General features: G+C 37.6%; 1 protein-coding gene across 1 annotated transcript in view; it reads right to left on the bottom strand.

The window, feature by feature from the left end:
- The window catches only part of frem2a (FRAS1 related extracellular matrix 2a), a 64,801-nt gene that overhangs the window by 46,294 nt on the left and 5,054 nt on the right, over positions 1 to 13,453 (bottom strand). The window contains exon 2 of the mRNA XM_017418213.3: positions 10,070 to 10,159. Coding sequence (XP_017273702.1) covers positions 10,070 to 10,159 — 90 coding nt within the window. The remainder of the gene's footprint in view (positions 1 to 10,069; positions 10,160 to 13,453) is intronic.

Raw genomic sequence — 13,453 nt, 5'->3', positions numbered from 1 at the left:
CTTTGAATGAATACTAATGCTGCTGCTTGACTGCAGGATGAAGTTGTAATTATTTGCTAAGATGTTAATCCTATTTTAATACAGAAAATGTCTTTCAGTTTAATTAAAGCAATGTTTGGAACATTTTTAAATTCCTTTCTGGTCGGCCTTGATACAGTTGTTTGTGCAACCATAATTATGAACACTGCACTGCAATTCACATTAAAAAAAAAATACCGGTGGCCATGCCAAATCTTGTTTTCTGTTAAATATTTGTTAAAACAAGCTCTAAAGTCACCCTCTTCGAATCCTTTCATTATCCTATAGATAATTAAACTAGCATTCTTTGAAGTAATGCATATCACCTGCCACTTTGCTTGCCAAAGTTTTAAACAAAGATGGTGCACGATTTGTTAATTGCTCAGAGTATGTGTTGGGGGTGACTCTCAGCTACGACTACACCAAATTTTAGTGTAAATTCTGTACAATTAGCTGAGCTAAAGTCATTTATTGTGTTTGAAATTGTCAAACATCTCCATAAACATTATTTCAAGAAAGTAAGTAGCCATAATTTGCAAAGCAATCAAATCATCTTTACAACTCCCTCAGATATATTCAGCTCTGCTTTGTCTTCAGGCAAACATTTGCCTTTTTACTGAAGTGTTCACACTTTACACATTTTAGAAAAGAGAAAATAACTGAGTCCTTCAAAAGGAGAAAAGGAAAGAAAGCAGGAAAGCAGAAATTCTCCTATGCAAACAACACGTGTGTGGCACACACACGCAGAGTTGGAACCGTCATTCACAGATAAGGAGGACAAATGAAGCCCTTGCTGTGATTTGTGTGTGAGATCTTATCAGTTAGTGCAGGACTCTCATTGTGTGGCCTATTCCTTATTTGTACTTTTTTATTAGAAGCTGCTTGGCTATGCAACAGTCACTGATGCGCACTTCTAGACATTTATTATCCACCAATTTGAAATCACTGCAGCCATGAGTTTCTTTAAGTCTTTCATTTATGTGTATGTATGTAAAAACGCTCTCCAAACCAAATGAAATCTCCCACATCGAGGCAACGTTTTCTTATACAGTGCATCTATCTGGCTAGTTTTGGCATTTCCTATTCCTCAAGTCCTCACCCGCCTTCTGTACTTGTTTTGCATATCAGTCCCCATCTTACTGCAACTGGCAAACAAAGAGGACACGTGAAACCAAAAATCTCTTCTTTATACGGAAAACGTTGGAGAACTAAAAAGAATGCTGAGACACCCACTCAGCTGAAACAGACTCAGTAACATTTCATGCAGAAAGCATTTGACAGGAGTCCCACTCCACTTAAACGTTGATGATTGACAAAACAAAAATATTTCATTTCCCCTTAGGGTGATTCACTCCCTTTAGGCTTATTTTTTGCCAACTGCTCTGCTGAGAGGCTGGGCATGGATGCAATTAGTGAATAAAAAAGGACGTGATTTTGAGTTTGAATTATAGCTTTGACTAATTTCTCAGTGCTGTTTCATGTATGTCCATAGGTTGCACTTAGCTCAAGGCAATCCAGTGCAGAAATGTCCTCAGAGGTGATGAGTTATTTGTGGACTAGACAGGTATTCACAGCCCGCAGCAACTTCAAGTATTTAAAGCACATTTTAAATAATAATGGCCCTGATAGATGGGTTTATAGTTTAACTGTTGTTGATTTTATAAGATTCAAAGCGGTTGTGACTATTGGGGTTTCTGCTTTGTTTAATAATTTTCATCATTTTCATAGGGTGTTGCGTTATAATAATTCTTTATTATCTAGTCAAAAAAAAAACTCTCTAAAAAGTCTTCAATTGATCCAAAATGCTTCAGCCATTGTTCTAATGAGAGTTGGAAGGAGAGATAATATTTCTCCAGTTTTGTCTTCCCTCCATTGGCTCCCTGTCAAATTCAGAACAGATTTTTTAAAATCTTACTTCTAACATACAAAGCTCTCAACGACCAACCTCCATCTTCTATTAAAGATCTTATTGTTCCATATTTTCCTCACACGGCACTTTCAGGCTGCAGGTTGACTTGTGATTACTAAAGTATCTAAAAGTAGAATAGGAGGCAGAGCTGCTTTCTTGTGGAACCAAGAGGCTGTCCGTGAGGCAGATACCTGATCTACTTTAAAGACTAGCCTTAAGACTTTCCTTTTTGATAAATCCTATAGTTAGGGTTGGGTTAGGTTTCTGATCTATCCTCTAGTTATGCTGCTTTAAGCTCAGACTGCTGGAGGACAAACTGAAAACATTTCCTCACTCTGCTGCTGTCTTCACTCTCTCTACTTCCCATGTTTGTACACGCAATTATTGCTGTCATAACAAGTGTTTTTCGTTGTTGTTGTTGTCATGGAAACTATACCTGGATCGTTTGCTGTTGGTCTTTGTCTCTTTCCTATCCTTTCAGACCCCAGCTGGTCGAGGTAGATGTCCTGAGCCTGGCTCTGTTGGAGGTTTGTTCCTGTTTAAAGGGAGTCGTTTCTTTCCACTGACGCCAATCGGCTGCTCAGGATGGAGGATTATGATTAGGTAAAGTTTTGATGCAATCTGCTGGCTTCCATAGAAAGACAACTTTCACTAATTGGCATTTCATGAAGCACTGAATGTATATGTATTAAAGGAATGAATTGACTGTAATTGGATTTGAATCTGGATCTGATTGAAATTATGATTTAGACTTGTTTTTTTTTTCTTTATGCAATGGCCTGAGGTGACTTTTGTTGTAAACTGGAGCTATATAAATAAATTGAATTGAACAGCATTTGATTGGTAACTGATCAGATCTTTATGCGGAACTAAATCAAACAGTGATGTGATTCCTGCTTGTGCGTCTGAGCACGATAAGTGCACTTGTGGGCAAAAATGAAGTGAATTGCACATACACTGCACTCTACATCCACCAGCAGAAGATAAAAGTGGCATGAGGCAGAATAATGCAACGTTTTCTCCTCGCATCCGATAGCCATCAGGCAAGATTTTGATGCAGAAACACCTTAAGTCACATGAAACCATAAGAAAGTGACATCGGGGGCAGGGAATCTTTACTCCTTTGAAGTTTTTGTGATACACTTAATAACTGTGGGGGATTTTCGCTGATGTCTGTGAAAACAGACGTTTATGACCCTGGGCATAGCTCAAAGGGAGAACCCTCAGGGACAAAAAAAAGGAGTTACTTCTTTTATAAGAATGTGCTGCTCATCAGTACATCTGTATGCACATTTCCCTCTAGAGGTGACTGCATATGTGTGCAATCTGAGAGTGACGACACCTACAAAAGCAATTATTCTTCCACAGGCGTACTCAACGCTCATATTACTCCTGCTCCTGTTTATGCCTTCAATACATTATTAAACAGAGGGATGAGTTTAATGTAGCTGAGGACAGTTACTGGCACTGCTGAGACCAAAATGTGCCAAAGCACCAAGATGATAAAATACCTCCTGAAAGCTTTGGTTTCAACGTTTTTCCTCCCCTGCTCTCCATTAGCTCCTCGGATTCCGCAGGAAAACGTTCGTTTCTGCTTCAGTCTCTTTCATAATGTTTACATTTAGATGAATGTTTTTTTATTAAAGGGTTTCAAAGAACAAATAATGAGGCAGAGCACAGAAAAGCTCCCAACCGATGTGAGCAGGAGACTGCAAATGAAGTATTACTTTACATAGGAAGGCTTTTATGATTGAAATATGAATTAGAGGACAATTAGGATCCATTAGATGTGGAAAAAAAAGGAAATCAAGATGGCTGAGATAACATATGCAGTAAAAATCAAGCAGAGACGAGTAAGCTCGATTTTTTGGAAAGTAAAGTGTTTGTTAGAAATTGAAGATATGGTTTCCTTAAAAGGATGCAAATCTCCTGTTACCTTTCATGACAGAGTTTTAGACTAAGGTCATCTTTTGTTAAAAAATGTTGTAGCCATTTTGGTCAAACCTTGAAAACATCGTTCTGAGTCATCTCATGCAATATACCAAGATGTCACACTCATAGTGTGCTGTGAACGACTCTCAGATACTACCACAATACATTTTAGCTCAATATCTGTAAAAATGGCTGAGTTAAAGCCATTTTCGTGTTGGCTAATTTTGATTAGCTGTGGTGGCCATCTTGATATAGACTGACTACAAAAGTTAATCAGTTGTAGAGGTGCATCCAATGATTACTACCTGAGAGTTTCATTAAAATCCATTCAATAGTTCATGAGATATTTTGTTAACAGATAGACACACGAACACACACACTCAGGCAAAAACAAAAAGTGAATATGTCTGAGGAAGGCAACAGAGATGGGAGCAGACAAAATCCTACAGCTGACAACCGGGTAACGTACTGTACTTATAAAGTCAAAATGCAAACATTTCTGTTCTGGTAACTCCTAAAATCTGACTGTGCTCGGTGTCGTTGAGCGTTTAAGCTGTCAACTAAATCAAAGATGATTAACACGATGAAACATCCCTCAAAGTCTCGAGGTTGTAATGGAATGCTAATAATTACCAGCAACACGGCAGAATGTGCCATAATCCCTCCACAGAGACCCCGTCAACACTCTGACAGACAGACACGACGACAAGGAACAGGTGTGAAAAGTAAAACTAAAAGAACCAAAAAAATCCACTCCAAGATTTATTTTAAGAAGATGCTAAACAGAGGACACTTTATTGGAGGCGAGTCAGTTAAAAATAACGCTAATGTTTCAAACTAAACATACAATGGTAAGAAATGAATAAATCACTTTAATCACAGATCTGAGGGTGAAAGTGTGAGAAGGAGAAGATGAGGCGAATAAAGTGAGGAGAGCTGGGCTTTGGGAGGGGAGAGACAGTAAACTCCTGAATGCAGACAGATGAAAAAAAATAAAAAAAGAGATCTCTCCTACAGCCAGAGGACGTGTTAGCGAGTGAACATCAGTCTGCACTGAATCCTGATGTATTATCCTTCAGTTCTGCTGCGATCAGTACGCACACAAGAACGTGAAGGTCAGCGGATTAACCTGGTCCATTTGTGACCGCGGTGGCAGCCGGTTTAACCCTGCTGTTGTTCCTTTCATAGGGGCTTTTTTTTTTAATGCATAAATAAACTTAAAATAAGGAGGAAGAAGCAAACTGATGCGCTAATTTAACTCGGAGAAAAGGGCATAAAAAGGGTAAGNGGGGAACAAGAATTTGGAAAATTCTGACTTTTTGATTTCAAGAACAAATGCAACACATTTTTTTTAATTAAAAAAAAATCAATTAAAGCAAATTTTATTTTCTGTTGGGAAACATCAATATTTCCTTCACGTTCGAGAGAAAATCTGTATGTATGCATAAATAGTTTGCTTATTTTATCAAAGGGTACCCAATAAAGACAGGGGTCATTTTTTAATCTTGACTCCAATGTTGCTTTTGAAATTCGGGGGGGGAGAGCCCTTTGAAGAAACAAGAAAAAATATTCAGTGATACCACAGTTCCACACCCTTTACATATCATACACAAACAAAACTAACGATAAGGTAATGGTGCCCTTGCAGTAGATTCTGCGATAATTAGTTTTCTAACACTTGCGAAAGAAAAGAGTTTTGTTACTATTAAGATAGATGAGTGAGGACGTGCATGTAATATTTATTGTGTGAGGTGCAACTTGGATAAAATGAAGCAGAAAGGGAAGTTTAAGGTGGAAATATAAGTTTGGATAAAGCAGTGTGTGTGTGTGAGAGCAGGGAGCGGCGCTGCTGGGATTAAAGGGTTCTACTGTAACAATCCATCTCATTTAATGTGGGAGGTTTAGGTGGAAAATAAAGAAATACACTTAACTGCATGTGGAAAACCCCAGTGTATGTTTGTTTGTTTGCTTTTGTTATCGCCAGCCGCTGAAAAGCAAAACAGGAGCGATGATATTTTTGCCCACATCTGTGTGCATCTGTCTGTTAGCAAAATATCTCATGAACCAGTGGACAGATCTTAATTAAACTTGCAGGAAGTAATTATTGGATGTACATCTACAACTGATTACCTTTTGGACTCAACCTGAATCAGGATGGCTACCACAAGTAATTGACTTTAAAAACATAAAAAATAGTTATAATTCAATCATTTTTTTGTAAATACTGACCTAAAATTAGGCGTGGTAGTAGCTGAGACTTATTCCCAACACATGTCCTGAGTGCTAAGAGAATGCAAAAAATCTAACTAGTTATTTAATTGGAGTAAACTCTTCTGTTAGGTGAAAAGTGCCATCTGAATGCTGTGCTGAATGTGCTGAAGAACCTGAAACCAAACTGTTAAAGCTAAAAGCCAAATGTAGCAAAAGCCTACAATAAAGAGTAGCAAAAGGCTAGCTAAAAGCTAACAGTAGCATGAGAAGACAAAAGTAGAGGAGTACGCTGAAGCAGCTTTTTTGGAGGAACTGAAGAGATTAAAATGTATTTTTATTGTGAAAAGTATGTAAATAATTTTAAAAGTATAAACGTTACAAAAATCAAAAGTCATTGAACTCATCTACTGATTAAGCTGAATGTTTTGACGTATGAATGGCAAAAATAGCACAAATTGCATTAAAAAAAGAAAAAATAGATAAAGTGCAGGAAAACAATAACAATAGCATGAATCAATGTGTTCATTCTGCTATTCAAGAAAATAATTGACAGAACAAATGAGAACAAAAACCAGAGTGTTTTGTATTGTGAGAATCTTCCTTTTTTGTCGACTTCAGTGAAATTTGTGCAGTTTATTATTGTGGCTCTCTGAACATCCCAGGGACTAAGCAGAAGCCCGGGATAAAACATCGCGTTCCGGTCCATTTGAGCTAACAACAGAGATCCAAGCTGGTCCCAACCTGTTGGAGAGGAGTTTTCCTGCCACTCTCCTTGTGTGGATGAGTCTGTAATAGGGCCACATAATTACCAGTGGCTCCCTCAGAGCTCTGCCCCAGCTCACACGCCCAGGGCTCTCATTACCCACAATGCAGCCTGGGCTCTTAAATATCAAACACCTCTTTGTGCCAGAGGCTTGACCGCCACTTTAGCCGGAGGTATCCCCTCCGTCTTTATGCTGTGCACGCATGTGTGGGATTGTCAGCACAAGTGTGCACCAGCATGAGGGTGGAATTAGTGTCTTAACTCTTTTTTTTGTTTTATCATCAAAAGAAAAACCCACCTACAACTACATTCATGTGTTATGTATAATGTTTACTTCCTCTGATACGTGTTCTGGTGATATCTGCCGCTGCAACTCACAAGCTGTAAAACTGAATGCTAACGGTGCATTTTTAATGTTTTATTTTTACGTTTTTTGTCATTTTCTGCAAACTTTGCACTCACAATCAATTTTTTTTTCACTCCAGCCCTTGTGAGAATTAAAAGAAATAAAATAAATGATAATAAAAACTCGTATATTTCAAGCAGTTTCTTTTAAAAGCCTTAAACCTTTTAGGTTTTATAAAAATAAAAATGAGCAGTGAAGCAAAGAAAAGAAAAAATCCAAACATTGAACAAGAAGACGGACAATCAATTAGTCAATGTTTCTCTTTAGTGGAAAAAAAAGGGACATGTTTTTTTTTACGCACTAGCACTTTCTTTTAAGTGAGCTTCTAAAAATGTCTCTGTAGTGGGAACAATTTACATAGAAAACAACAGCAAAAAAAAAAGAGGAAAGAAAAGTTAATAATTTTAGACAGAATGTGTGCAAAATCCAGTTCCACACTTGTTCAGTTTGGCTCACATATCTAAATTTTGAATGTTGAAGGAAAGTTTGAGCTGAGTAAGAGTTTCACATCCAAAACCTTACTCAAGAATAAACCCAAATCCTTGTGGTGAACAAAAACACTTACATCTAAATTCAATATTAGAATAAATTATGATCTATTCTTGTGATTCGACTAAGATGCACCGTGCTGAAAAAAGGTTCTGCATCGATTTTTCTGCAATTTTGAATACATACGCAATGAAAGGCCTAGCACTTCTTGAAGGAATGCATATCACCCGCTACCCTTTCATCACAGAGTTTAAACCTAAAATGATCTTATGCTTTAAAGATACAAAGTTACAGCTACGACCACTTCAAATTTTGCTTCAGTATTTATAGTATTGTCTAAATTGTAAAGTCATTTTTGTGTTGGCTTATGTTAATTTCCTGTGGTGGCCATCTTGAATTGGGGTGACTCTGAAAGTTATTCAGTTGCCGATCTACATCCAGTGATTATCAGTGAATCACAGAGTGAAAGTCATATGGAAGCTTTTGTTGTAAGAATTTGCATTAAAATGATTAAACATTCTCGTTTTTTCATTAACTTTTATTGCTGTGCTTTCTACATAAGTAATCAGTATTTTCCTTCGTTACAAAGGTCTCCATGGACAAAACACAAGAAAAGAAAAGAAAAATCTCTTTAGAACAATAAACTTATTGTATAAGCCTATATTTTGGAATATAAACAATCAAATCAAAGAACATAAGGACTTTTATTCTTCTACTTAGATTCTATTTCCCATTAGTTTTTTTTTTTTACTTCTTCTTAAGTCTTGAACTAATTTTGTAATTTTGTATCTTTATTTATTTATATTCCAAGGACAATATTTAAACTTTTTACTTCTTTCCTTATAAAAGCAGCAAACCTCTAATCTTTTCCCGGTCTCACAAATAGTTTTTCCAAGACAAATTTCTCGGGAGTGAGGGGACCATCCCATGAGAACACATATGAAATTAAAGCCTAAGACTAAGATCATCTTATGTTGTGAAGGAGTGGTGTTATAGACATTTTGGTTAAACCTTAAAAGTACCATTATGCACAAGCTCATGCAATATTGCGATATCTTGTGCGATATCACATGATCTATTATTGCTTGAAGCATGTTTTCTGGATAACTGTCAGCTACTACTACACCAACATTTAGCTCTGTGCCTGTAAAATCCACTGAGTTACAGTTATTTTTGTGTTTGTTGAATTGGGTTGACTCCAAAACTTAATCAGTTGTAGACGAACATCAAATAAATCCTTCCTAAAAGTTTCATTAAAACCTGTCCTATGATATATTTTTCTAACAGACAGACAACATCAACTCCAGAGCTCTCAAAGTATGTGTTGGAGGTAACGCTTAGCTACTACCACACCAAATTTTTGCTCCCTGCCTGTATAATGGTCTGAGTTAAAGCCATTTTTGTGTTTGCTAATGTCGAACAAGCTGTGGCGGCCATGCTGAATCAGGCTGGCTCAAAAGTTAATCAGTTGTAGAGGTACATCCCATGATTACTTTCTGAGAAATCCACTAAAACCCATTAAGTGATTCATGCAATATTTTGTTAACAGACAGACAAAAATATACACACATAAACACACACACACATAGCTTTCACAACATGTGAGCAAAAAAAAAATGGAACTTCATTTTTTTTAAAGCCAGAACACTTCTTCTGTGACCTTGCAGAGCTTTGTTATTCTGACTATAGATCAGCTTGTGCTGGCCTTGATGTTATAATCTGTGAATTGCAAAGCCTGACAAGCAAGCCCTCAAAAATCATCCTCTCATCAGCACAGATTTTACTGCAACAGTACTTGACATGTCCTGCAGTCAAATCCACAAATTATACGAGCTGTCTCATTAGTTCACCGAACTGTGAAAGTGATGGGTGGTAATATTGACATCACAAAAAGAATAAGTTGTTTTCCTTACTTTCTGTGGGCCTGAGATCCCTATCAGCTCACTGTTAAGTTAATCCAACACCAGTAGGACATTTTCAGCACACAAATACAGATAGAGGACCCGCAGATCTGTCAGAGCTGATATTCTGCACCATTGCTTTGAGTGGCAGATTGTTTTATAAGCAAATCCAGAATGAAATTAAATTGGAGCGGGGGGAAAAAAAAAAAGCCAATTTACACTTCACTGATCTGTTTATAAAAACCTGCTGAGAACAAATTTACAAAATGATTCTGCCTCTGAGCTGGGACAAAATGCTTGACAGCAAGTCCATTTCAATTGTAAGTTTGGGAATGAAGACTTTTCCGAGCCCCAAGAACAATCACAGAAACTCAAACAAAAAAAAAAATGAAAGTCATCAATAGACTCAGCGAGGCGAGGAGGAATTCTCTGGATCTTACCGTTATCCTCAACAGAGAAATGGAAGGCATCGGAGGTCGTGTTTTCTTCATTGCGCAACACATAGCAGATGTTCAGGTCGTCAATATCAGCTGCAGAGGAAAAGAAAAAAGTGCTTGTTTAAACTGAAGTGATCACAATGGGATGGATGTGAAACAGACATAAGTAGGAACCTCGCATTCTTTGAAGAAATCTATGTTGCCCACCACCTTTCATGGTAAACTAATCTAATTTGAAGAGTTTCAACCTTTTTGTATAAATCAAAAAAAAAACAAAAAACTCTATGACGTGCAATATAGCAAGATCTTGGCAATCTGTTAGTACTTCGAGTATGTGAGGGGGATAACTCTCAGCTACTACCACACCAGATTTTAGATTTACATTGGTCAAACTGAACGAGTTATAGACATTTTTGTGTTGGCTGAGGTTGAATAGCCATGGCACCCACCTTGAATTGTGTTCAGAACAAAAATTAATCAGTTCTAGATATGCATCCAGTCATTTCTTTCTGAGAGTCTCAGTAAAACTAGACTACTACTTCATGAGATATTTTGCCAACAGACAAATTTAATTCCCACATTTTAAACACTTTACTTCTTTTCTTCTAAATGCAGCAACCTCTAATCTTTTCCCTGACTCACAAATATATATTTTTTTTGTAGCAGCCATCTTGAATCAGATTAACTCCAAAAATTAATTAGTTGTAGATGTACATCCAGTGATTACTGTCTGGGGGTTTTATTAAAATCCATGCAGTGGTTCATGAAATATTTCTCCAACGCTAAAGACAAATGAGCACAGACGTGTGCAAAAACGTCATCGCCTTTGCCTTTAGTGGAAGGAATTAACGAATGCGAGGTGATGCGTGATGAAAATTTAAAACAAGCTGATTGATAAAATATAAATAGCATGTGGATCAGATATGTCCTTGTCAACATTTAGAGTCATATTTAGAAAAAAAATTTGCATTTCGAGATAAAAAAAAACTTTGTCTTTTTTTTTTTTTAAATTTCATGTCATGTTTCATGCTGACTACAGAAATAGCCTCAAACACACTTTGAAGTTGTATTGCAGCTTTACGGCTTGTTCAAACACTCCCTCTGTCAAATAAGTGTTCAAAGAGGCAAGCTGTCCCGCTCTGCAAACGTATCGGTTGCAGTAACAGCAGGTCTCTCGTATCACACTGATTCAATTACTTATCAGTACGCAGCGTGAACAATTTCCTACCAGAGGAATCATTCTGAAAGTCATGCATCCGTTAATCCAGGACGATAAGGTGGCGAACTGAAAATCCAACAGAGCTCGAGCTAAACCAACAGAAAACTGTTTTAAATCCAGAACCTGACGGCTGCCTGTGTCAACACCCCCTGGGAAAGAAAGAAAAAAAAAAAAACAGGTGATGGTGGAATTTTTTTTAATGACAGAGGAGGTAAGAATGTTAAAAACAGGATTGCATTGGCCACCACACATCTGTTTCACCCAACTTTTTTTTTTAATTACAGGGCTCTGCTTGTACTGTTTTTTCTTTCTTTCTTTCTTTCTTTCTCCACGAAACATCCATTACAGTGCAGAAAAATCAACACCATGAAAGAGCTTGGCCCCTGCAAACCATCTCTTTCAATAATAGATGTCAGAGGAAGGAGGTTCATTAAAGTGTAAACCTCTGATTTCTGACAGAAGCCTGCCTCCTCTTGCAGGTGGCCTCGTGTCTCTGCTCCCTCTCCCTTTCCACTGATATATATATATTTATGTCTCATAAAGTGATTATTCTGGATTTCTGCATTCAGGTTAGCGTTCTGCAGAGCTGCAGGAACAGGATCCTCCCTGTGACACAGACTTGAACCCGAGGACCTTACATACACAAAGTTAACACTGGGAACAGGGGGCACACAGCTCATTCAATATTTAAAGAGAACGCCTCCTGGGAAGTGCCCTGGAAATGGGACGAGTAAATAAAGAGCAAGGGGTTGTCTCTTTCACCCGACTGACTCTTCTGACGAGGCTGCTCGGGCTCTCTGACTCGAACCTCTCACGACCCCACCCTCGCTTTTTATTTCTCCCGTGGCACCTGCATCACCTCAACCCGTCCCCCACCCACCTCCCTTTGCGCTCTCTTCCCCCTCATCTGCCCTTTGCTTCGCTTTCTTTCTGCACTCTTGTCTCATCTGTGCCGCTTTTTTTTTTTTTTTTTTTTAAAGCCAGCAGCCACACAGCGTTTGTCAGAAGTGTCTCCGGGCTCAAGAGCTCTTTCTCACTGTGTGTCCTCGGCGCATGTCTGTGCTGTGCTTACACCAACAAGCAGGTGAATTTTTCTCATTTGCTTGCTTAATTGGCCCAGCATGATGATTACATTGCTTTAAGCCCTAATCAACAGCATTTTTGTCTCTGTTCCTGTTGCGATATCAGTAAATAGTCATGCACTCAGGCAAAAAAAAAAAGACAGAAAATCACAGAAAAAGTGACGTCTCTTACTCTGGTGAATAGTGATTTAATTGCTGAGAGACACAGGCATTCAAGACACACGAAACTTCAATTAACTGCTTCAAACTGACTGGACCTGGTGAAGCTATCAGAATTCCCTGCAACTCAAATACCATCCTGTCACTTTGAGATCTTCACTGACCTTTTCACACAATCCTCTACTTTTGCCCCGCTTCATTTAGCAGACCTCCAAAGAGAACATCAAATGTGAACATTGCCCCAGAGATGCAGAAATATTCAATTATTCATTTTTAACGTCTACAAAACATCAGCCTCTAACTTTGGTCTGCTAATTATGATTTGATGAACAAGACGAGTCTAAATCAGGCTTGCAAAAATTAACTATTGAAATTCCCAAGTCAGTGCTTGTCACACGTACGAATAATTATAACTCCATAAATTAAAATCTTTGAGAAGCAGGAGTGTGAAAATTTAATCAAAATTAACTGATTAACATGATATATGAGCTTTTGACTTAGCGTGTCTCTTCAGTTTCATATGATACAATATGAGATATCAGATTTATTTGATCACAAACACATTAGAATTAAAACAGCTCCCACGAACCAAAGAGTCACAGTAAAGGTGCTTTTAAAAAACTGTTTGGATGCATTTGGAGAAGTAGACACAGTTATCAATTTGCTTACAAAATGTAAACATGCCAGCAGTAATATAAAAAGTAAGATTATTCAAATAATATGAAGTGGAACAAAGACTGAGGCAATTTTCTTAAGCAGATTTAATAAAGTCAGCACCAATTCATCATGAAAGCATAAGCAATATATATATTTAAGTAAACCTGGTAACTGTTTTAGAAAATTTCAGTTAGAACAGTTTTCCCTTTCCCCCTCAATTAATTGTGTTTATGTTGTTTAAAAGTGTGTGACGTTTAATTTTTAGCATCT

The sequence above is a fragment of the Kryptolebias marmoratus genome, linkage group LG13 (genome assembly GCF_001649575.2).
Source record: "Kryptolebias marmoratus isolate JLee-2015 linkage group LG13, ASM164957v2, whole genome shotgun sequence".
Lineage (NCBI taxonomy): Eukaryota > Metazoa > Chordata > Actinopteri > Cyprinodontiformes > Rivulidae > Kryptolebias > Kryptolebias marmoratus.
The sequence above is the reverse complement of the archived record's forward strand: the minus strand, read 5'-3'. Positions and strand labels throughout refer to the sequence as shown.